The 23,229-nt window shown below is 39.6% G+C and overlaps 1 protein-coding gene across 5 annotated transcripts in view; it reads right to left on the reverse strand.

The window, feature by feature from the left end:
* Positions 1-23,229, reverse strand: part of RASGRF2 (Ras protein specific guanine nucleotide releasing factor 2) — a 233,008-nt gene that overhangs the window by 150,133 nt on the left and 59,646 nt on the right. For 4 of the 5 annotated variants that reach the window (XM_060009219.1, XM_060009218.1, XM_060009217.1 and 1 more), the window contains exons 2-4: positions 21,483-21,589; positions 4,694-4,841; positions 2,347-2,436 (exon numbers count right to left, since the gene is read on the reverse strand). In XM_060009219.1, coding sequence (XP_059865202.1) covers positions 2,347-2,436; positions 4,694-4,841; positions 21,483-21,589 — 345 coding nt within the window. Of the gene's footprint in view, positions 1-2,346; positions 2,437-4,693; positions 4,842-21,482; positions 21,590-23,229 lie in introns of those variants that run through there. The other variant, XM_060009220.1, reaches the window with a different exon arrangement.

A 23,229-nucleotide genomic window follows, 5' to 3' on the forward strand; every position in this document is an offset into this window, starting at 1 on the left:
ATATATATATATATAAGTGTTAGAGATCAGTTCATAAGACCCCTTCTTTTTACAGATGAATAAACCTGAAGGCCAAGTCTAGTTGCAGCTTTCCTGTGTGGTTAGTCACACAGGAATGACTTGGTCTTCCTATACCTGCTTTTTGTTAACTATAAGGACTCTCTTTTCCAGCCACATGGGCAAAACACATGTTAACAATTTACAATGGTGTTATTTTGTGGAAAAACAAAAACAAAACAAAAACAAGAAATAAGGCTTAAGATCAATTTTGTAGGAACATGAAAGATCAATTTTGTAGGAACATGAAAGACTCTAAAATTGATCTGAATTCCCTAGATATGATTTGAAAAATAACAGGCAAACTGGACAAAGTGCACTGGCCTTTGCATTTCAGCCGACGAACATTTACTGAGTGTCTTTTAAATGCCCAAGTAAATGCTGGGTGCTAAGCAGATAGGTGTATGTCATAATCCTTAACCCAAAGGCTCTGCTACTAACCTGCTGGGTGAACTTGAACTCTGGGCTCCATTTCCTTATCTATAAAATAACTGACCAAAATATCTGAAGTCCTTTCTAAATATTAAAAAAAATATATGATAATTTATTAGGATTTGTTATATCTAAGTGGCAGATTCAGCAACAAAGCAGGTTGCAAATTCATATATAATTAAAAGCATTATATTACTACCAAATATATTTTTTAGTATCATTGTTTTCTTTTCAACACATTCTTATACTTTCTATTTTTTTACACTATTTCACCCATATGGTCTAAATTATCATGCACTTAAACAACTATTCTTCTTTTGCAATATTTAAAATTCTCTCATTTACCAACTGATGTCAGCATACTATCAATTTGTATAACAGGCATTCATACAGTTGCCATACCTCAAACAATAAAAATTAAACACATCTTAGTAGAATTATGTGGAGGAAATTATATGCATATTATTTGGAGAAATCTAATGGGAAATTTCTGTGAACCAATTTCAATTTTTGGTCTCTTGAAGTTAAAAAATTATGTTGATATTTATCAAGATCAGAATAGAGAAACTAATTCATTTGTAAACATTCCTTTCCACACAGACATTAGTTTGACTGGGGACACAATGGACCATAGAGTCAAATTCAAAACCTATTTAACAAGTTCAAAAATGAGGTTTAAAAAAATTATTTCTATTAAGAAATAGGAAGATAGAAACTATAAAAATTGTGTATTTTATCATTATTCCTTCATTTAACAGAAGTATTTTCAAAAATCAACTTAACTGAGTTTTGTGTTAAATAAAATCTTTCTATTTACTTGGGCATTTATTACCTGCTGAGCAAAAGCTGGCTTACTTACTATCAGTTTCTACAACAGGACTTTACTACAATTGTTATTTTACTGATACCTTTGTTTATATGCAGCTGCATAAGCATTCATCTTGTAACAATAAAATAAAGCAAATTCAATTTAAAAATTTTTAAATTCTAAGAGAGGAATGTTGTTATTTTACTTTGTTATTTCTTGAAAACTGAAAACAGTGCAACTTAGCCATAAGCAGCATTTCTATTTCAAATTCTGAGCAATATTTAAAGTTTTGTTGCAACTGAAGGGGAATAATTACTTAGCATGAGAAAATAGGAATAAGAAAAAATTTAGAAGAAATAAAGTTCTTCAACTGTGAAGCTTTTCACATAATGTTAAAGCTGAGTAAGTGCTTTTATCCAGGACAATTAAGATTATGGAACTCAAAATCAAGATGACATAAATCAAAGTAGACTAGAGTGAGTGCCAGGGTCTGGTTAATTGCAAAAGTTGTACAGTTGTAAATGACAATAAGGTGAAAAGAGCTGCTGATTATGTGGATGTTAAACAAGAAAGAAACAACAATAAACCAGAAACCTGAGCAGATGTATTGATTCAATCTCCTCACACGTTCAAAACAAAACAAAACAAAAAATTCTCTAAATAAGCACTGAAGACTAAAGCTAAAAGAAATGTTTTTGAAATGCAATTTAAAAACTACTCCCCCCAAATATAAAAGCAGCACAAAATCAGAAGGTTCAGCGGCACTTAAATAACCCAACTGGAGAACACTACTGTCTGGCTTCATGTCTGGCTTTGGCATCCTTCTCACAGAATCTACAAGTGGATGCCCAGAACTGGAAAGAAATCTCAAGCTGAAACTTTTCCAGAGAAGTAACCGTGTGTGATCACTCTGAAGGGCAAGTCTGGGAGCCATCGGAAGAGAAATACCAAGATTGTTCCCAGCTCACAGTCAGGGTGGCAAAGACATCACTACAGAAAGACCCCTGGTCACCACGCTCTCCCAAAGCTGGAAACCCCCAGCATCCTACCTTTTTAATCTTCTTGATGTCTGGATCCTCATCTTCTTGATTGCTTTGGTAAGGTCGCATTCGTTCCTTGGTTTTATTAAGAGCGATAATCTATAACACAAAATTGGTCCATATCATGATTTAGGAAATACTAGACTATAGCCATAAATCATAGGAAGTTATGCCTACAAGGTAGCTTATCCTCAGGAAATGTTCACTTTTTATGCACCTTATCTTCCTTCGGTGCTGAGGCAGGGGTAGCCTCAACTTCACCTCAAGCTTGTTTTGCTATGCTACTAACAAAAGTGCTTACAAGAAGTGACTGTGGAAAGTGTGAACTGGGATCTGGTTTAGAGAAATGTTAGTCCAAAACTGGGCCCTGACTGCCAGTGATGACCAGACCAAGATCTTCTCAGCATCTCAGTGACATGTCAATCATCTCACCAAAGGCAGCTTCCTGTAATGCCCTGTGATCTCCAAATGCAGTGACACTCAGCTCAAAGCTCTTGCTTCCTATAATCAGCCTGTGGCCTTCCAAGTACACACAGTATAGCACTCACAGATCTCCTTGGGGAAATGGTAACTGCAAAAGGAACTTCGGAGCCCAGGGGTTGGTCCAAGCCAGCCAAGAAAAGACCAAAAGGCAAAAAGAACTGAAACAACTTGGGATCTCTTTAAAGACCCAGCTCAGTTCTGTGACCTACGAAGGGGGACTCAAAACCAGGTAGCCTCTGAACTACACTTAGTAATGAAATTCCCTGGACTATCACTCAATTGCAGCCTCTTGCAAACTTAAGCACCTACTCAGATTTGCTAACAAGCAAACACTTAAAACACTGGGATTATAATTGCCCCCTCTGCCCTGTCTTTACATTTTGCCCCATTACCAAATACTCTCTTCTGCCATTTTTCTGGCAGGGAAGTGGGAAAATAAAAGGAGTAGGAAGTAAGTTATGGTTCCTGTCAATCTACCACACAAGACATACCTGCTACTGACAGTTTGTAGCTGCAATATATATTCAGACTAAAATAGAACAGAGTGAAGACAGAGAAGCACACACAAATAAATATTGGGGAACACCGCTTGGTGCTGAGTTCCTCTCATGGAGTAAATGCCAACCTCTTTCACTTAGCAGACAAGCATCTGCTCCAGCTAACTGTGGCAAAGACTGAACACAATAATTTTGTTTTAAATTACAGTGCCTGATATAGTCTTTTAAGATGCAGGTTTGTTAAGTTTTCTGTTGCTGTTTTCACTATCTCAGATTTCAGGGTTGGATCGGGAAGTTAACAGCACTAATGATACGGTGAACAGTCTGCAACTTATCATCATCAGAGAGGCAATCATATCCCAGCAGGAATCAGCTTATACCCATGCGCTATCTGCTGGAGGTGATATACACAGGTGTCAGGAGGTGAAAACCCTCCCAGGATTTGCACAGTATGTCTTAGAAGAAGACGTGAGGAAATGGAGAAGAAAATGTTGAATGACAGAAAAACGACAAGAAGTTACCAAGGCTGAGGAGCTGCATTGTTTCTGTCAACAAGGATACAGTTAGTAGTAGTAGGTTTCATTCTGTCCTATTCTTTCCTTTGGAGCTAAGAAGACACTACTGCACCACTGGTCAAAAAGAGTAGAAAAACCTCACTTGCTACATTCCTCTTCAATTCTTCAGATATTGATCACTTCCCACAAGGAATGACAGGACAGCAAGGGAAGGTATACTCAGGTTTCTGTATACAGACGGAGACAACGGAGGACCCAGACACACCACCATGGCTGCTGGCTCCACGACCACCTTCTGCTCTCATTGGAGTCAGTCTCACTACCTGGGGGTGCAGAGCCTGAGGAGTTTTTAAACTTGGAGTGGGACTGGAAGTGAATTCCAACTTCAGGAAAAAAATGCACCCTAGAATTATGTCTTATACTTTAACGAGTTTTTCAAAATTCTAGAGGGGAGAAGGTTGGACTCCTGAGCTTGAGAAAAAGTCAAGACTTTCTGAATTCACGTTTGGACCTGCCTTAGTTGTCATTTGGACTTTAATTGAATCCATGACAGACGCACAATTATCATTACCATGAGTCAATCTGAAAAACAGTTAAATATTACAGTCAATTCTTGAATAGTCAAGCAAATGAAGGCCATCAGGAGCACAAATAATTTAAAAGTAGCACTTTATCCTGATATTTAACTGTAGCGTATTTACCTCATCCTAACGTAGACAATACATTCACTTCTCATGCATGTGTTGATGGCAGAGGAACTAAATTTGGGATCAAAATTTTGCCCTGATAGACCTTAAGTAATCATGAGGAGATGACAAGAAACATGAAACAATGAGGAGGAATCTATCAACTGGGAAATACCTCTGATTTAAGCCTTTCGATTTCTGTATCTTGATCTTCAAGTTGATGTCGGAGTTGGTTAGCTGCAATTTTTTCTGTCTCTACGATCTGAACTAGATGAATGTACTTCTGCATTAACACCTCCCTCTCAATCAAAATGTCTGCATAACTTAAGAGAAAATTACAGTTAGTCACTGAGATATTGTTCTACTACAGTTTCACACAGAACAGCATATATTACATTTATTTAAAAAGAAGCCATAAACATAGTTTGTTAGCTAACTCTACTTTATGTAAACATTAATGTTTGGCTTACATTTGGTATCCTTTAGCTATACAGAATTTGAATCATCATCATCTTATATAACCTCTAGAAGAGTTCATTTAACGATGGCTGCAACCCACAACTTTGTCATATAAATGAGAAAGATGCAAAGAAAATCTATTGTTTTATAAAGAAAATAATGGATCTCCTTTAACAAAAACTGAAGTCTTTGAATTGATGGCATATATTGAAACTCTTTTACTGGGTAAGGCACTAGCCAATCAGAACAGACCTGCTACCGAGCAGAATGAATGCAAGGACTGTCAGAACAGGCACTGGCTGGGAAGAACGATGATGACTGTACCAGTGACCACCAGCCCAGCCTGGCTCTCTTTAGAAGTATGAGACCATTGACTTCTCTCTTTCCAAAACCAACAGAGGCAAAGATTTCATTCTAAAAATAAGTGTAGATTATTGGGCCCTAAAATCATCAGCCTAACTTGTGTATACTTCTTTGGCCAAGTGTGAAAAAGTCAAAGTTCTCTCTTAGAGTTTTTTATTGATCTCTGTGGCACCTAGATTTTTGCTTCCAGATCTTCTTGCACTATTCAGGGTAGCAAAATGTATGTTCCTCCATTCACATAATCTTTCCCAAATGCTATGATGATAGTAATAAATAATAATAACTATTTATTGTGTAGGACGTACCACATATATTCTCATTCTCCCAGCAACTCCAAGAGATAGGCTTTATCACCCCAATTGTACAGAGAAAGAATCTGACCCTCACAGAGGTCACACAGCTAGTAGGTGGTAGGGCTGGGATTCAAATTGAGGTCTGTCTGACCCTAAGCCCATGTTCTTAACCACAAGCTAAACGGTCTCTCTAATGAGAAACAGCACACTGGATATAAAGAAGAATATTACAACAGACATGTTTTGAGATATCTGCCCACTTAAGATATCTTCTACCCACTTACCTCTTCTTTGAGAACTTGGGCTGTGGCAGCCATGTTTATAATATAAAATCTGCCCTCATGACCACACTTCACTGGTCTAAAAAAAGATAACTGGCCCAAGCTAAACAAACTGGATTCTTTCTCCTTGGAATCTCGGATTGTGCCTCTGACTTATTTGCTTGAACTGAGATGATATGAACTTGGAAGCTGAGGTTACTACTGTTGGTTAGCTATATTTGGCCACACCCATGCCAAAGCAAAGTAAGTCTGCTGAGAGAGAAAAGAATAAGCAGATGTTCAGAAAAACAGAGACAAGAGAGATAGAAAGGTAATAACTTCCTGGGTTCCTTTTGGCTTCTAGTTTTTGGTTCCAGACCCTCATGATATCTGAATATAATATTCCCCTTGGGTTTGGTGAGATACTATTGCAGTTTCCACCTAATAATTTCTCTTTTTAACCTAAACTAGTTTGAAATATCTTTGTGTTACCTGGAACTAAAAGAGTCTTAAGACAGTTCCAAAATCACAATTTTAGTTCAATTATCTCACATTCTCAGCACTTACATCACGTGTGCCATTAGTGTTAGAAAAAAAATACATAGTGTCAGCAATATTTTTAATTCACTTGTTCTAAGAAATTACCCTAAGAGAGCAGAAAGAAAGCTGTGTAAGTGTAAGTGGGAAGAGGGGGAAAGAAGAAAAAAAGGGCACAGTCTTCACAGAAATATGCTTTAGGGTACTTTCAAAGGAGAAAGTAATAACAGAGCATGAGAAAATTAGTTAATATAATGAAAATTCTGCCCTTTCTCATCAATTTTATTAGAAACATGCCAAATTTCTTACAAATATGTTAGATCAGTGTTAGGGAGCAAACGCGTATTTTGTTTTCTCCTATAAAAAGAAAAAGTCCAGACCAGGATGTGCAGCGGAATTCATGCAGAGTCATCACCGATATCTGCCTCCCTTCACTTCCAAGATCCCACTGAAATGCTAGGAAAATTGTTTTCTGTTTAAAGAATGAAACCATAACAGCATTATAAAACAGGAAAATATGCTGTCAACAGACCATAAGTTTTATGAAATTCCATAAAGAGAAAAACCAAGTAGAATCAGCGTGGTGGGAAAAGTAGAGCAAGGAAACCACACATGCAGACCCCTTGCAAAAGCATGGTTCCCACCAAGAATGGCCAGAGATGCTCCAAGCCAGAATCAACAAATACAAAGGACGGGAGGGGGTAAGGGAACGATCATCAGGGCCTTTCATTAAAAAGTGACTTCAGAACATCTAGAAGTTAGGTTCCTCCTCTTCCCATTCTCCAAGATAAAGAAATAAAAAGCACAACTGGCAGGAATGACATGCCCTCAAGTCACAGCCCAAGACCTGCTCTCTGTAGAAAGGGGGCCACCTTCCTGAAGAAGGCTCCTCATGGGGAGGCTAGACTCAGAGAGAACACAGCTTGGCTTTACACCACACATCCACTGTAGACAGAAGAGAGAACCAAAAAAGGAAAGGCACTGAAAAGGACTAGAAGTGAAATACACTGTATGAATTTTCTATTGTGCAACAAATTACCACAAACTTAGTGGTTTAAACAGCACATATGTATTATCTCAAAGTTTCCATGGGTCAGTTTAGCTGAATCCTCAGCTCAGAGTCTCATAAGGCTGCGATCAAGGTGTCAGCCCAGGTGCATTCTGTTCTGGAGGCCTGAATGAGAAAGAACCCACACCCATGTTCATGCAGGCTGTTGGAAAAAGTAATTTTCTTGCAGCTATACAACTCATGCAGTTTGCTTCTTCAAGGCGAGCAGGAGAGCATCTCTGACCTCAGGGAGGGCCTCCATCCCTCTTACATTTGATTAAGTCAGGCCCACGCAGGAAAATCTCCTTTTTAATTAACTAAAAAAGTCAACTGATTCAGGACCATAATTACATCTGCAAAACCCCTTTTCCTTTGCCATAGAATGTAACCTAATCAAGGGAGTGACTATCCCATCCTGTTTGCTATATTCTAGTAGCTGATAGCAAGTCACAGGGTCCACCCATGCACACTACAGGGAATAGAATCATACAAAGGGGAGTCCCAGCCAACCTTCCTGCTGTCTGCCCACATACCTGAAAAGGAAGCCTACACAAGTGGCAGAGACCCTACATTCACAGTCACAATGTAAACCCAGGCCAGCTACCTGTAATAACCCTCAAGATCCTTCATTTATAAACAAAGATCACTAGACACTTGAGAAAACCAATACCAAAGAGAAAGTAGTAGGCAGCATGTAAGATGACCCCTAGTGGTCCCTGCCTTCTGGTATTCATGCTCTTATGGAACCCCTTCCTCTTGAGTGTGAGCTGGACCTAAATGACTTACTTCTAAGGAACAGAATATGGCAAAAGTGATGGGATGGAACTTCAAGATCAGTTTACAAGGAGACTCTGGATTCCATCTTACTGGCCTTCTCTTGCTGTGTTGCCGGTTTGTGCTGGAAGCCAGTATCATGTTGTGAGCTGCTGCACGGAGAGGCCCACATAGATGGAAACTGAGGGAGGCCCCCAGCTAACAGGTGATGAGAAACTGAGGTTTCAGTGCAACAACTGGTAAGGAAGTGAATCTAGCCAACAATCACGTGAGCGAACTTGGAAGCAGATCCTTTCCCTTCTGAGCCTTCAGATGAGACTGCAGACCTGGACGACACCTTGACTGTTGGCTTGCGACCTTAGGGCAGAGGCACCCAGCTAACTCGTGCCTGGATTCCCAACCCACAGACACTCTGGGGGACAATACATTGTTTATTGTTTTAGGAATTATGGAGTAAATTGTCAAGCAGCAAGAGTTAATAAATATAGCCTCAGATGAACAAACAGAAAAGATACTAGAGAAACAAGGCTAATTCAGGTAACAGAGGTTTATTATCTTCAGAGAGATACAGAAGGATAGTAGAGTCACAAGGCACAAAGGGGCTGCCATGGAAAAGAAGTAATCAGATAACAGGAAGAGTTCTTGGAAACAAAAACAATTATTAAAATTTTACAGGTCAATGAATGTGTTAACCAATGGCTGAAAACTAAGCTGGGTGGTTGCAGAGAAAAAGAACACTGAACAAAAATATAAAGAGATAAGAAATAAGAAAGACAACTGAGCAGCATGGAGTACATATCCAAGAGGTCTAAAAACTATCTTATGGAAGTTCCAGAAAGAAAAAAACAAAAACAGAGACTGTGATGGGGAAGAAATAATCAAGAAATCAAAGAAGACTTCCTCAAACTGTATAGGGTACAGTTTAAATAGAAAGGCTAATCCTAGATCAGCTCAGTGCTTTGTGACCACCTAGAGGGGTGGGACAGGGAGGGTGGGAGGGAGGGAGACACAAGAGGCAAGAGATATGGGGATATATGTATATGTATAACTGATTCACTTTGTTATAAAGCAGAAACTAACACACCATTGCAAAGCAATTATACTTCAATAAAGATATTTAAAAAAAAAAGGCTAATCCAAATTCCAGAGAGAATAAATGAAAAAATTTAACACCCTGACACACCCTAGTAAAATATCAGATCTCTAAGGATAGAGAAAATGCATAAAAGCTTCCAAAGAGAAACCACAGGTTAGCTAAAGAAAGCAGCGAGTATCAAGATGATACACTTCTCATCAGTAACCTCGGATGCTAGATCACAATAGAGAACTGAAGGAAGATTATTTTGAACCTAAATTCCTACAGCCAGGCAACAAGTCAATCAATCAAGTGCCAGTTCAAGATAGAAAGAGTTTAGTAACGACCACGCTTACTACAGGAGAAAAATTATGAGGTTTTCCAACCAAACAAAACAGAAAACAAAGGCAAAATATGACATGGAATGCAAGAATACAAACCTTTGATGAAGTAAAGGACACTAGAAAGAAATCAGAAGTAAATGCATGCAAGATGCTCCTTCAAGGAGCAAATATACAATTGCATATGATTATATTTCATTCTCTGTGGAATCAAACATCAGCCGTGATAGTTGGTACGTAATATTTGTAAAACCATGATGTAAATACCCCTCACTGTTTTTTAATTTTCAGAATCAACAGAGGCTTAATTAAATTTAGAGAACAGAAGGTAAATGTTTAAAAGTTTATAAACAGAGAATAAATAATAGTGAAAGTAATAAAACCTCAGGGTTAGAAAAGAGAAAAGAACAATAAAAACACATTAAATGCCTTAATTTATGTACCTCATAGCAGAGAGTTAATACATACTGCCCAAAGCTGATAAATTAATAGAGGTTTAATGATATTATTTTAAGATAAAAAGTCAACCATTGTAAGAGCCAAAAGTAAGTAAGTAACAAAAACAGAGGGGACAGAGGGAGGAGAGGTAAGAGATATTGAAAGAGTGTTAAATTCTTCATCTTTATAGCAGGGTGCCAATAATACTGCCTAAAATTACTGAGTCAAGAAATAGACAAAAGGACTTTATAGAATATAATATATGAATGACTAACAAATACAGGAAAAAAATCCTACTTAATCAATGTAGTAAAAATTGTTTATCAAATTTATCAAGAGTTTTAGAAAACAGTGCTACTCGGTGCCAGTAAAGACACGGTAAAATGGGTACTCTCCACTGGAGTGAGCCATTCCAGAAGACAATGTCACAATATGTGTCAGGATAGGTTAAAAAGGTCATACATATCCTTGGTCACAGTAATTTCACTTCTAATAATCTAACCCAAGAAAAATAAAGACTTGCAAAAAATGTACAAAGAAACAAGATGTTCATTCATTAAAATCTACGAAAATGGAAACAATCTAAATACATGTGTATATAATGTGGAAGTGATTCAAAAAGCCATAGCACGTCTACACAATGGAATGATACAAGCCATTTAAAATCATATTTTAAAGAATAGTGAACATAATGGAACATACCCAAGACTTACTAATAAATGAACAACAATAACAAAAACCCCAGATTAAAATAAATATGATTTGTGCAAGCACACGCATACATGTTCACTTGCAGAGAGAGAAAATTATGTATATCACAGCTACAAGGGGTTGGGAAGTAGGGGAGAGAAAGAGGGAAAGATAGATACTCCAAACACAAAAAGGAGTTTTCTCTGGTTGCAGCAATTATGGGTCATTTTTAATCACTTCTTCTGTGCTTTTCTGTATTTTTCCAACATCTCTATAATACTAAGTGGGACCCCACACACACACGCACAAGTCCTAATGGCTGATATTTACTCTGTGAGGTGGGATTATGTGATGTTAATTTCCTTCTTTATAAGTTTCTGTGACTCGAAATTCATTCTTTCATTCAATATTTATTGACTGTTATGTAACCAGAAACTGTTCAAAGCACTGGATACAGGAATAAACAAAGTAGGAAAAAAAAATCTGTGCCCTGGTGGAGTATATACTGTACTGCGGAGCAAAAGACAATAAAATAAATAAGAAAAATATATAGTATGTTACCTGGTGATGGTTACCTTAAAGGAAAAAATGGAGGAGTAGGAAAGAAAGTGGGAGAGATGGGGTTACAATTTTAACCAGGGTGTGAGAGAGGGTCTCTTTAACCAAGAGACCTTCAACCAGGGTCTCACTGAGAAGCCAGCACTGGAGTAACAACCTGAGGAGTAAGCCTTGTGGCCAGCTGGGGGAAGAGACTTCCAAGTAGAGGAAAGAGCAAGTGCAAAAGCCCTCTGGTGGGAGTGGGTCTGGCCTGTGTGGGGAATGGCAAAGTGGCCGGTTTACTGGGGGAAGTACGTGAGAGGCAGAAGAGGGAACAGGATTCTGATGCATGTAGATCAATATAGAGTCTCAGGTTTTTACCCTGCATGAGATGCTGAGCTTTAATCAGAGGTGTGGCAAATTCGACTTTTAACAGGATCACACTGGCTGCTGTGGTAGGAAAGGACAGAGGTGAGGGGTGGAGTACAAGGGGAGAAAGGGAGACCAGTTGGAAGTTCCACAATAAGTCAGGAAAAAAAATTAGAGATTAGTCCAGCATCTAGCATGGGGCCTGCCACAAAATAGTCATTCAAATGAAGTCACTGTCAAATGAAAAAAAAGTCATCTAATGTGATTTATTTTGCATGGTTTATTCTTCTTCACAAAATACTTTTCATTTCTCAAAATTTTCAAGTCATTCAAAGTATTTCATTTGGTCTCCATAGCTTACTGCTCTTACTGGGATATCCTCCCACCTTAAAATCATAAAGCTTTCTCTTTTTTTTAGCTTTTTATTTTATACTGGAGTATAGTTGATTAACAATGTTCTGATAATTTCAGGTGTACAGCAAAGTGATTCAGTTATACATATACATGTACCTATTTTTTTTTTCAAATTCTTTTCCCATTTAGGTTGTTACATAATATTGAGCAGAGTTCCCTGTGTTATACAGTAGGTCCTTGTTGGTTATGCATTTTAAATATAGCAGTGTGTACATGTCAGTCCCAAACTCCCTAACTATCACTTCCCTCCACCCTTCCCCCCCTGGGGAATTAAGTTCTCTAAGTCTGTGAGTCTGTTGCTGTTTTGTAAATAAGTTCATTAGAATCATTTCTTTTTAGATTCCCCATATAAGCAATATACGATATTTCGCTGTCTGACTTCACTCGGTATGACAATCTCTAGGTCCAACCATGTTGCTGCAAATGGCATTATTTCATTCTTTTTTTTTTTAATTTAAAAAAATTTTTAAATTAAAGAATTTTTTTTTATTTTTGGCTGTGTTGGGTCTTCACTGCTGCACGTAAGCTTTCTCTAGTTGCGGTTGAGCAGGGGCTGCTCTTCGTTGCGGTGCGCGGGCTTCTCATTGTGGTGGCTTCTCTTGTGGAGCACAGGCTCTAGCCACACGGGCTTCAGTACTTGCAGCACACGGGCTCAGTAGTTGTGGCTGGCGGGCTCTAGAGCGCAGGCTCAGTAGTTGTGGCACATGGGCTGGTTCCCCCGCAGCGTGTGGGATCTTCCCGGACCAGCGCTTGAACCTGTGTCCCCTGCATTGGCAGGTGGATTCTTAACCACTGCGCCACCAGGGAAGCCCTATTTCATTCTTTTTAATGGTTGAGTGATATTCCATTGTATATATGTACCGAATCTTCTTTATCCATTCCTCTGTCGATGGACATTTAGGTTGCTTCCATGTCTTGGCTATTGTAAACAGTGCTGCAATGAACATTGGGGTGCATGTATCCTTTTGGACCGTGTTTTTCTTCGGATATATGCCCAGGAGTGGGATTGAAGGATCATACGGTAGTTCTATTTTTAGTTTTTTAAGGAACCTCCATACTGTTCTCTGTAGTGGCTGTGACAGTTTACATTCCCACCAACAGAGTAGGAGGGTTCCCTTCTCTCCATACCCTCTCCAGCATTTGCTGTTTGTGGATTTTTTGATGATAGCCATTTTAACTGGTGTGAGGTGATATCTCATTGTAGTTTTGATTTGCATTTCTCTAATGTCTAGTGATGTTGAACATCTTTTCACATGCCTCTTGGCCATCTGTATGTTTTCTTTGGAGGAATGTCTATTTAGGTCTTCTGCCCATTATTTGATTGGGTTGTTAAAGCTTTCTTTATGTATCCCACTAGTAAATAAAAGTCTACTCCAGACTGTGTCCAATCAACTGAAAACGCATGCATGGCTTCCCTTCAGTGTAAGAATTTTCAATGCATTGCTATTTCTATTCTATTATATTTCCAATATATGTATTGTCTGATTAAGTTTTCCAGTTACTAGACAATGCTCAAGTTTAAGAGTTTTTTTAATCAAAACTACAATGAGATATCATCTCACACCAGTCAGAATGGCCATCATCAAAAAATCTAGAAACAATAAATGCTGGAGAGGGTGTGGAGAAAAGGGAACACTCCTGCACTGCTGGTGGGAATGTGAATTGGTTCAGCCACTATGGAGAACAGTATGGAGGTTCCTTAAAAAACTACAAATAGAACTACCATATGACCCAGCAATCCCACTACTGGGCATATACCCTGAGAAAACCATAATTCAAAAAGAGTCATGTACCAAAATGTTCACTGCAGCTCTATTTACAATAGCCCGGAGATGGAAACAACCTAAATGCCCATCATCGGATGAATGGATAAAGAAGATGTGGCACATATATACAATGGAACATTACTCAGCCATAAAAAGAAACGAAATTGAGCTATTTGTAATGAGATGGATAGACCTAGAGTCTGTCATACAGAGTGAAGTAAGTCAGAAAGAGAAAGACAAATACCGTATGCTAACACATATATATGGAATTTAAGAAAAAAAATGTCATGAAGAACCTAGGGGTAAGACAGGAATAAAGATACAGACCTACTGGAGAACGGACTTGAGGATATGGGGAGGGGGAAGGGTGAGCTGTGACAGGGCGAGAGAGAGTCATGGACATATATACACTAACAAACGTAGTAAGGTAGATAGCTAGTGGGAAGTAGCCGCATGGCACAGGGATATCGGCTAGGTGCTTTGTGACCGCTTCGAGGGTGGGAGGGAGGGAGACGCAAGAGGGAAGAGATATGGGAACATATGTATATGTATAACTGATTCACTTTGTTATAAAGCAGAAACTAACACACCATTGTAAAGCAATTATACTCCAATAAAGATGTTAAAAAAAAAAAGACATAAGGTAAACATTTATCAAGTTTAAGAGTGTTTGCCTAATCTATTCATTACTTCTGTTTCGTTTTATTTATTTATTTATTTATTTATTTTTGTTATTCAGTTTAACTTCCCTCAAGAAAAAATGGTTTCTCACTGCAAAGGGGAATAATAAAATTAAGCCATATAAATCAACATGATGGAAGTCAAACTAATCTGTTGAGCATCAACAGATGGCACATATATGGGAGTAAAATATTCTTGTATAATACTTATAACCAAAACCAAACCACCACTACTACACACAGGAGGAAGGAAATATTCCAGTAGAATCCTGAAAAGTCCAGAGAAGAGGCACAGTATAAAATCATAGCCCTTAGTTATTTGTATAGAAGGGAAAAAACTGTTATCAGCTTAGCAAGGAATTGTTACTTGGGCCAGAAGTTTATCCTAGTTATTTTGATTGAAGACATATTTGCTAATGAGAGACACATGTCTAATATGCTAGATAATTAAAATTAGCATATATATCCAGAATATCAGAGAGAGAGAACTATAGTTAAAACCCAAGCTGGAAAGTCATACAACGGGTAACTGAAGAAACACTCCCACCAGCTCCAGGATTATGCTCAATGTTATTGAGAATACTTTGGAATCGGCATTCCTCATAGCAGGGGCATCGTGGTGTCTTTGGGAATTGGGGAAATCCAGTCCAGGATGACAGAAGTGCAGTTCTTATGTAAGCAATGTTTGAGCGTGAACAGCAGGGCCCTTATCTAAGCAAGAACAGGCCTCCAGGCATCATTCACGGCCGCTTTAACATCGCTACCCTCCATTTTTCTGGCTCCCAAATTCTCTTACATCAATAGGTCCACTCCACTGTAATCAATATTTTTCATGTTTCACATCAGTGTTAGAGGTTCTAACACTAATTCACTCCCACAAATCTCTTCTCTTTCTACAAAGTTATATAAGGAAAGAAAAGCTTTGGAAAGTCATTGTTGACCCAGGTGACACAGCTTCGGTGGGGTAGGGACAGAAACCCACTGGCAAGGGCTGAAAAGAGGAGGAGCTGCATACAGAGGAAGAACAACAAAACCATTTCTCCAAGAAGCCTGGCTCTGCTTTCGAGAGAGGTCAGCAGCTAGAAGAGGATTCAGGGCCAAGGGAGGGGTTTTTTGGTTTGTTTTAAGGTGGGAGAGATTTAAGGAAAATCAAAGAACACAAGAAAAATGTCAAAGTGAGCGGGACAGGGGGAGAGAGGAGGCTCAGGTAAATAGACTGGAACTATACGAGAGAAATGGAATAATTAACGGAGCAAGAAACTCAGACGGAAGAGGCTAAAGGAGGAGCTCTCCATTGAACCAGAGATGTTCCCCTGGGGCGGACCCCTGCAGTGGGTGAGCCCAGGTGCACATGGGGACAGAATGCCTGCTTTGTGAGTGGAGACACGAGGTCGCACTGCAGTGTAAGCTGATGGTTAAGGAAGGAGACAAGATGAGCATCTGAAGCAAAAATACCGTAAGGAACAGGAAAGATAACTGACAGGTAGAAGTATTAACAAAGGGCTGCAAATAAGACAATCCAAGCCCAACTTTTCTCTAGAAAACAAGTCCTACCACCCAACCAAGTAAATCTTTCACAGTCCACAAACACTACCCCTTTTCTTGTGTGTTGTACTGTTCAAACTCTAAGGGAAAAAATGCCAAAGTCTCTTTCCTAGGGCAAATCTGGACAGAAGTTCATAGTAAAGAAATCCAATATCTCAAAAAAACAAAGTCCACATTTTCAGCTTTTTTAATAGCGATAGTTTTACTGTTACCAGAAGAATACAAAATATGGCCTTGGGATTGCTTTGGGCTATAACATCTCCACCCATTTCTGATTTTCTAGTCCTGTGGTTTTGCTATGAAACATAAAGCGTTTCAGCTTTTCTATGTAATCACTCTTCTGATTTGTGAGAGATTTTTCCATGCACATTCTACAAAGCGCTGATTTTATGGGGATGATAGGATACACACAGTGTATCCCTCAGTGTTGGACAGATTTTGTATTATATACTTTGCTCTAAATTAAGCCTCTATCCAAGTAAAAAGAATGAGGTTACAAGCATTAGGTGTTTGGGACAATTACCATGGTGTGTGTGTGTGTGTGTGTGTGTGTGTGTGTGTGTGTGTGTCGGAGGGAGGGGTGAAGAGATTGAGAGAGAAAGAAGGGGCAATATGGACAACAGGTCACCTGAGGCACGTGTAATCAAAAGGACTATAGATAAAAACAGACCCAAGAGGCTGGATTAGAGCTTTCTTTAGTGGACAAGAGGACAAGCCTTAATTGAAAATCTTAACTGGAGGATTAAGTCTCTCTGCTCATCAAGTTCAGAACTGACAGGGTGAAGGAAAGGGCTACGTCAAGCCCTAGCCAAACTAAACGCAACATGAGCTTTATGGAATGGAGGCATATGCCCGATTCCTTTCTCTCTTGCAAATATGCTCCCCATGAAGGAAACCCTAAGAGCCACCTCCCACAGGCACACACCAAAGGGAGAAGAGAGCATTGAGGGAGGGCTCTGAGTTTCAGTTGGAAAGCAGGCAAAACATCTCAAACACTGAGAGCATGAGGCATAGCTCTGCAGGTGAGCAAAGCCACATACACCCCATGGTGTGCAACACCAGGCACCACATTCCCCATGACTCCAATGTTTCACAGCCCTCCCCTGACCTCAGTCTTGGTAGAAACCCCGAGCCAGCTCTCCCCTCAGGACACACCTGACTTCTCTAGCAGCCCCTGTTACTCATTCTCCCATACCTGACATACCAAGGGGCAAGAAGACCCATCAGTATTGCACAGTTCCCCACTGCCCCTTCCAGGCAGTCATACCCTCCAATTCCCTGCAGAAGCCCTTCCTGGCCAGGGCTCGTCACCCTGCCCCACAGACCTGCTCTCATTCATCACATGTCCTCCCAGGGAGTGACACCATCCAAGCTAGGGACCTGAGAGACATGTTAGACACCACCCTGGTCTAATATGGCCCACATCCAGGTGGTCACAAGGTCCTTTGAAGTCTACCCCCTACAACTCTGGAATACTTTCCACCTACCTCTCTTCCCAACAGTCACAGACCAGGTCCTTCAGGTCTTATGCTTAGGCCAGAATGGGAAGATCCTTGGTACCTCCTGTACATCTGGATCCTCTTCCAGGCCATGTCTACCTTCTAACTTCCAAGGCTTCATTTGATCAGGGCTCCAGAAGACAAAACGTGGGTATAAGAGCTGTGGACATTGTCTTGTCAGCCAATGAGCCCTAAAGACCCACAATCAACTGGGTCAGTGTTTTTGACTGTCCTAATGTCTACAACTAAATCAACCATGATGGACAGATATGGCAAGAGAACAAAGAAATATCAGGCTACTGGAAATGTCCAAAGTTCCATACCCAACCAGCAAACCACTTATAGAACAAGCACGGACTTCATTACTATTAAAATACTCTGGCCTCACCTCATCCCGACAAAAGCAACACTGAGCCTTGCGAGCAGCTTCCCATGAACCAGTCGGTGCCAGTAATACACGATGAAATGATATTTTAAATGTGCCAGTTTCTAGAAATATAATATCAACCAACTTTGAGCAAAACTGGAGAAAAAGCTTCCTAGACCAGGTCAAATCTTCAAAATAAGAATGTCAATTTCCAAAAAGATGTTTTCCTGGGCCAGATCTAAGGAAGAAAACATGCAATTTGACATGCCAGGAAATGACTTAAAGGTCCTCTGAAGGCAAAGAGGGGCAAGTTAATTCGGCTCTGAGGTACAAAAGCCAGCCTCAAGAATGTGATTTTCATGGCACCAAAGAGAGAACATCCAGTCCAGTACTGAGAAACACCTCAGGAAAAGAGCAGTGACCGAGAGGATTCTGAGCAGTCCCTGTTTCTACGTAGGATCTGCAGCTCAGAAAAGAACTAGCCTCAGGCTAAAACAGTCATCAGTTCATCAAAAGTTCAGACTTAAAAAGAGGGATCAATAAACCCGTAATTATTGAGCATTTTCTACTCAAAAGGCAGTAATACCAAAGTAATGCCATCAGACTGTCCTCTAAAGGTAAAATGTTCAGTCAACCAACCAGTTGTTTAATTAGCACAATGCCAAGCAAAAACGGTTGACAAATCCTTTCTCTGAATGAGCTTCATTAACTTTCTGGCTCTGCTAATATATGAACAAAATCAGGATGAATTTCACAGACCAACAAGTTTATACCGAAAACTTGACTCAATGAAACATAAATGAAAAAGTTATTATCTTCTGTGATTTAGAAAACAAAAATTTAAGAAGCATCTCAATGTAATAAGTCAAATATAAGAACTCAGGTATAAGGCAGTCAAATTAAAAGGAAGTCATCAAATAACCCAGTCCTGGACCTCAAGATAAAGGAAGAGCAATTCTAATGTACCAAAAGTCAGGACCTCAAGAAAAAAGATCAATTATTAACCAAATCTTCAAATCTAAAAGAGAAGAGAATTTTTACCATTCAATTACCTAAACCACTAAAGTGGTTTCTAAAACATTTGTTTCCTGACAAGATCATGTGAGCCCTGGATTGATCAGTCAACACCAAATTGCTACTGACCTACTTCCACATATATGACAAAGTTTTCTTGGTATACCAAAAAAAACCCTTACTTGAAATTTTACCATTTTAAAGTAATTCATACTCTATTTGGTTGACCACAAAATTTGCTTGGCAACTACAAAGGCATTTAGGCTACTAATGGTACTTGGCTCTTCTGGAAAGAAAAAAAAATGGGCAAATACACGTGTTTTAAATTATTTACTTCATTTTAACTCCCAGGTAAAAAGGAACAGAAGTGGTCACAACGATTGTGTCTGGAAATGACCCAAGGGCTCTACGTGGCCAACTTGATACTTCTTTCACCTTTGAAGACCTGACTTTTCTTTCTACAGTGAGTCAGTCTGCATTAGTCCTAAGTCTGAGCAAAACTCTCAGACAGAGACACTGAGAGTGAAGACAGCTGAACGGTGTGCCTGGATCATGATGGTGACAAGCTGCACCGGGGCCCACCTTGGAGAGCAGCATTTGGTCGCCGACCCTGTGCATCTCAGAGAAATATTTTGCAGGGGAGGAAAGAAAAGGAACTGAAATCTTTTGCGAATAACACCTACTCTCAACCCTGACCTGACATTAATCCATTTTCATCTTTGAATTAGAGGAAGAGAAAAAGAAACAGAAGAGGGAAAGATGGAAGAGAAGAAGAGATAATAATGAAGAACGTTACAATACAGAACACTGGTTAAAGATTCTGGAGTCAGAGACCTCAGTTTGATCCCAGTCCTGCCATTTAACAACTTTGTGTTAGACTTGGCCACTCTGCTTAAGCATCATGAATCTTCGTTTTCTCATCTGTAAAACGGAATTAATAATACCCTACTGGGTAGTTGTGAGGAATAAAAAAAGAAAGATAAGTATGTAAAGCATTTAGCATCTGCTTGCCACAGAGCAAGGTGGTCAATATACAGTAGCTGAAGAAAGAAGAGGGGAGAGGATAGGAGGGGAGAGGAAAAAAGTCTCCAGGGCTCAAAGAACAGCCTAAACTCGGGACACCTTACGTGCTTTATAATCGATCTGAAAACATTTCCTAATGACTACATAATTAGCACTGTGCTTCACTCAGCAATGAATGTGTCCTCACCCTCCTCCTCTCATGGTACATACAGTCCAGCCCAGGAAACAGAAATCACACACATGAAATATGTAAAAATTAACCTACGTTGTACTAAGTTGTTAAATATTCCACATGTAGTAAAGCAAGCGCTGAGGCCACTTGGAGCGGGGGGCCAGTGAGCACTGGCTTGCGGGGGGCAAGTGTCCGGGAGTGGGTGTCAGAGACAGACGTGAATAGACCTATAGGAGAAGGTGGGGGAGGCATATCTGGCAAAGAAAAAGCCTAAGTTTTGCCACTGAAACACTGAGGATGCGAGAAGAGTCATGGAGTGAGGAGAGCCTGGGTTAGGGCAGGGACAGGCAAAAAGCAGCAAGTTTGGGAGCCATTCAAAGCAAAAATGGACAGGACTTCGGAACTGAATATGAAAAATAAAAAGGAGGGGTCTGCCTGCATCTCTTTTGGATTCTTCATTCTCGTTTGAGGCCAAGAGTGCTTATTTCCACCTTCCTGGTATTTTTTAGGAGGAAGACAAAGCACACTCTTCTCTTTGCCTAGATGGCGGTTGGCGTCCCCTTTCTCGATAACCAGGCTGCACAGGGCAAGGTTTACAAATGCAGGCTCAGCTGAGTCCGTATCCCAGCTCCGCCACTCACTAGCTGTGTGGTCTCAGGCAAGCAAGCTAAGCTCCCAGGCCTCAGTTTCCTTATCTGTGAAAGAGAGGGTAATTCTGATACATCTCTCACAGACTGTTGAGAGTATAAGTGAATCAAAACATTTAACATTTTCATCCTCATTTGTCAGAGGATAAAGCTGAGGCACAGGGCTTCCCTGGTGGCGCAGTGGTTGAGAGTCCGCCTGCCGATGCAGGGGACACGGGTTCATGCCCCGGTCCGGGAAGATCCCACATGCCGCGGAGCGGCTGGGCCCGTGGGCCATGGCCGCTGAGCCTGCCCGTCCGGAGCCTGTTGCTCCGCAACGAGAAAGGCCGCAACAGTGAGAGGCCCGCGTACCGCCAAAAAAAACAACATTTAACAAATTCCTTAATTCAGGAAAACTTAGAACAGTGCCTGGCACAGAGGCACAAATCCTATGTTCAGTAATTATCATTATTATTGTTTTATCTTTTACCTTAATCTTTAGCCAGAATATATCCACAGGAAGTGCAAAGAATCATCTCACACATGACTAAGGAGGAGGAACCAAGGGGAAACCCATCTTGGAATTGCAAGTTCATCCAAAACTACCGCTGATGGTGAAACCCCCAGGCAAGACTCAGACAATCCAGTGTCACATAGAGGATTTGCGCCCATACCTGGCTTGGTGAATGGCCTCCATCCACTCTTTACCGTCCTGCTCCTCCTCACAGCGCAGCTCTAGTGGTTTCTGACCTTCGTGGCCAAAAAGAACAGTAAAGTAATACTGGAAAGAAAAACAAACAAAGTTATGTTTTATTTTTCAGGCATAACAGCATAACAACATGATATTTCCCTACAAAGGCTATATGTTTACAAAATGCATCAGCATTATGTAAATCATATTTCAAAGTGTAATGACACTCCCAGCCCACTTGGCAATGACTTTCTACCTAGAAGATACCATAGGATGCATCTTAACACCCCTCAGTAAGATTCAACTCACAATATCTCAGATACAGAAAAGGTATTTGATAAAATTCTACACAAACACACGATTAGAATTCTTTGCAAACTCCAAAGTGAAATTTCTGAACCTGATAAAGGATATCAAGCAGAAACTTACTACAAACATTTTAGCTAATGGTGAACTATTACAAGTAACCCTTCTAAAATCAAAAATAAGAAAAAATGGCGATTATCACCACTTGTATTTACCAATTCTGTCTGGAGGGCAGCATAGAAAAATAAAGGAAAAAAGAAATGGAAAACAAGGGGGAAAAATCATTTTGCACAGATGATGTGTCTACATTAAAAATTCACTGAAAAACTATTAAATAAGAACATCCCTCAAAATTGTTGAATATAAAATCAATACACGAAAATTTATTGCACTTTGATACAATATCAACAAATAGGAAACAATTTTGAAAACACAGCATTTGCAATAGCAAAGAAATATAAATGACGAACCTAAGAAAATAAGTTTACCACCTCTAAAGAGTAAATTAATCTATAATTTCAATGTATTCTAATAAAATTACCAATAGGTTTTCTTTGGGTGGAATTTGACAAAAGTGAATCTAGAATCTGAGCTAGGGACAGGAGAAGCTGTCGCTTTAAACCAGTCTATTTGAGGCTAGACATATTAATACCAAACTGAGACTGTCTGGGAAGGAAATATGACTGGAGAACTTTTGATTTTATGAGAATTATCAGCAAATACACTGGGCCTGCTCAAGACTTCATCCTGGGGCACAAAAAGGACCAGCCCCACATAGCTGCTCTGAGACAGAAAACCAAAGACAAAACCTGAGTTTTTTTCTGTTGTCCCACCTTCCCATCCTACCCCCAAATTTCTCTTTATTCAGTGTGACTGTTACATACTCATTTTCTTCAAATGAATTAAAAACCTTCAGGACAAAAGCTTTTAGTCTATAAAAAACATTGAATCACTATGATATACACCAAAACTAACATAATATTGTAAATCAACTATAACTTCAATTAAAAAACCTTCAGGACAATAATCTTAGAGATAAATTCTTAAATATCCTAGAATTTTTGGCACATTTTTACAAAAAAACTGGCTAAGAGACCTCGTGTTACTTGTGCATAAACCATCAGCCAACGGAGGACGTCTGTGAGATAATCCACTGCAACTCCCCAAGGACAGTCCTTAGCCCCGTAAATGACAAGCTGTCTTTAATTCTTAAACCTCTCGAACAGCCAGAGGACTAAATGCTATGAACTAGGGGGAAATAATCTGATGAAAAGGCCACTAAGAATGGGAAGAATTGACTGTAGCACTGTATTCAATAAAGCTCCATTTAAATTTGAGAGGAAAGGAGTCGAAACTCAACAAAATAACAGATCAGTGGCTTAAAGGGCAATCCTATAAGTGATGGCATTTCAGCAACAGCTGGT

This window comes from Delphinus delphis, chromosome 3 (genome assembly GCF_949987515.2).
Source record: "Delphinus delphis chromosome 3, mDelDel1.2, whole genome shotgun sequence".
In the NCBI taxonomy this organism is placed as follows: Eukaryota; Metazoa; Chordata; class Mammalia; order Artiodactyla; family Delphinidae; genus Delphinus; species Delphinus delphis.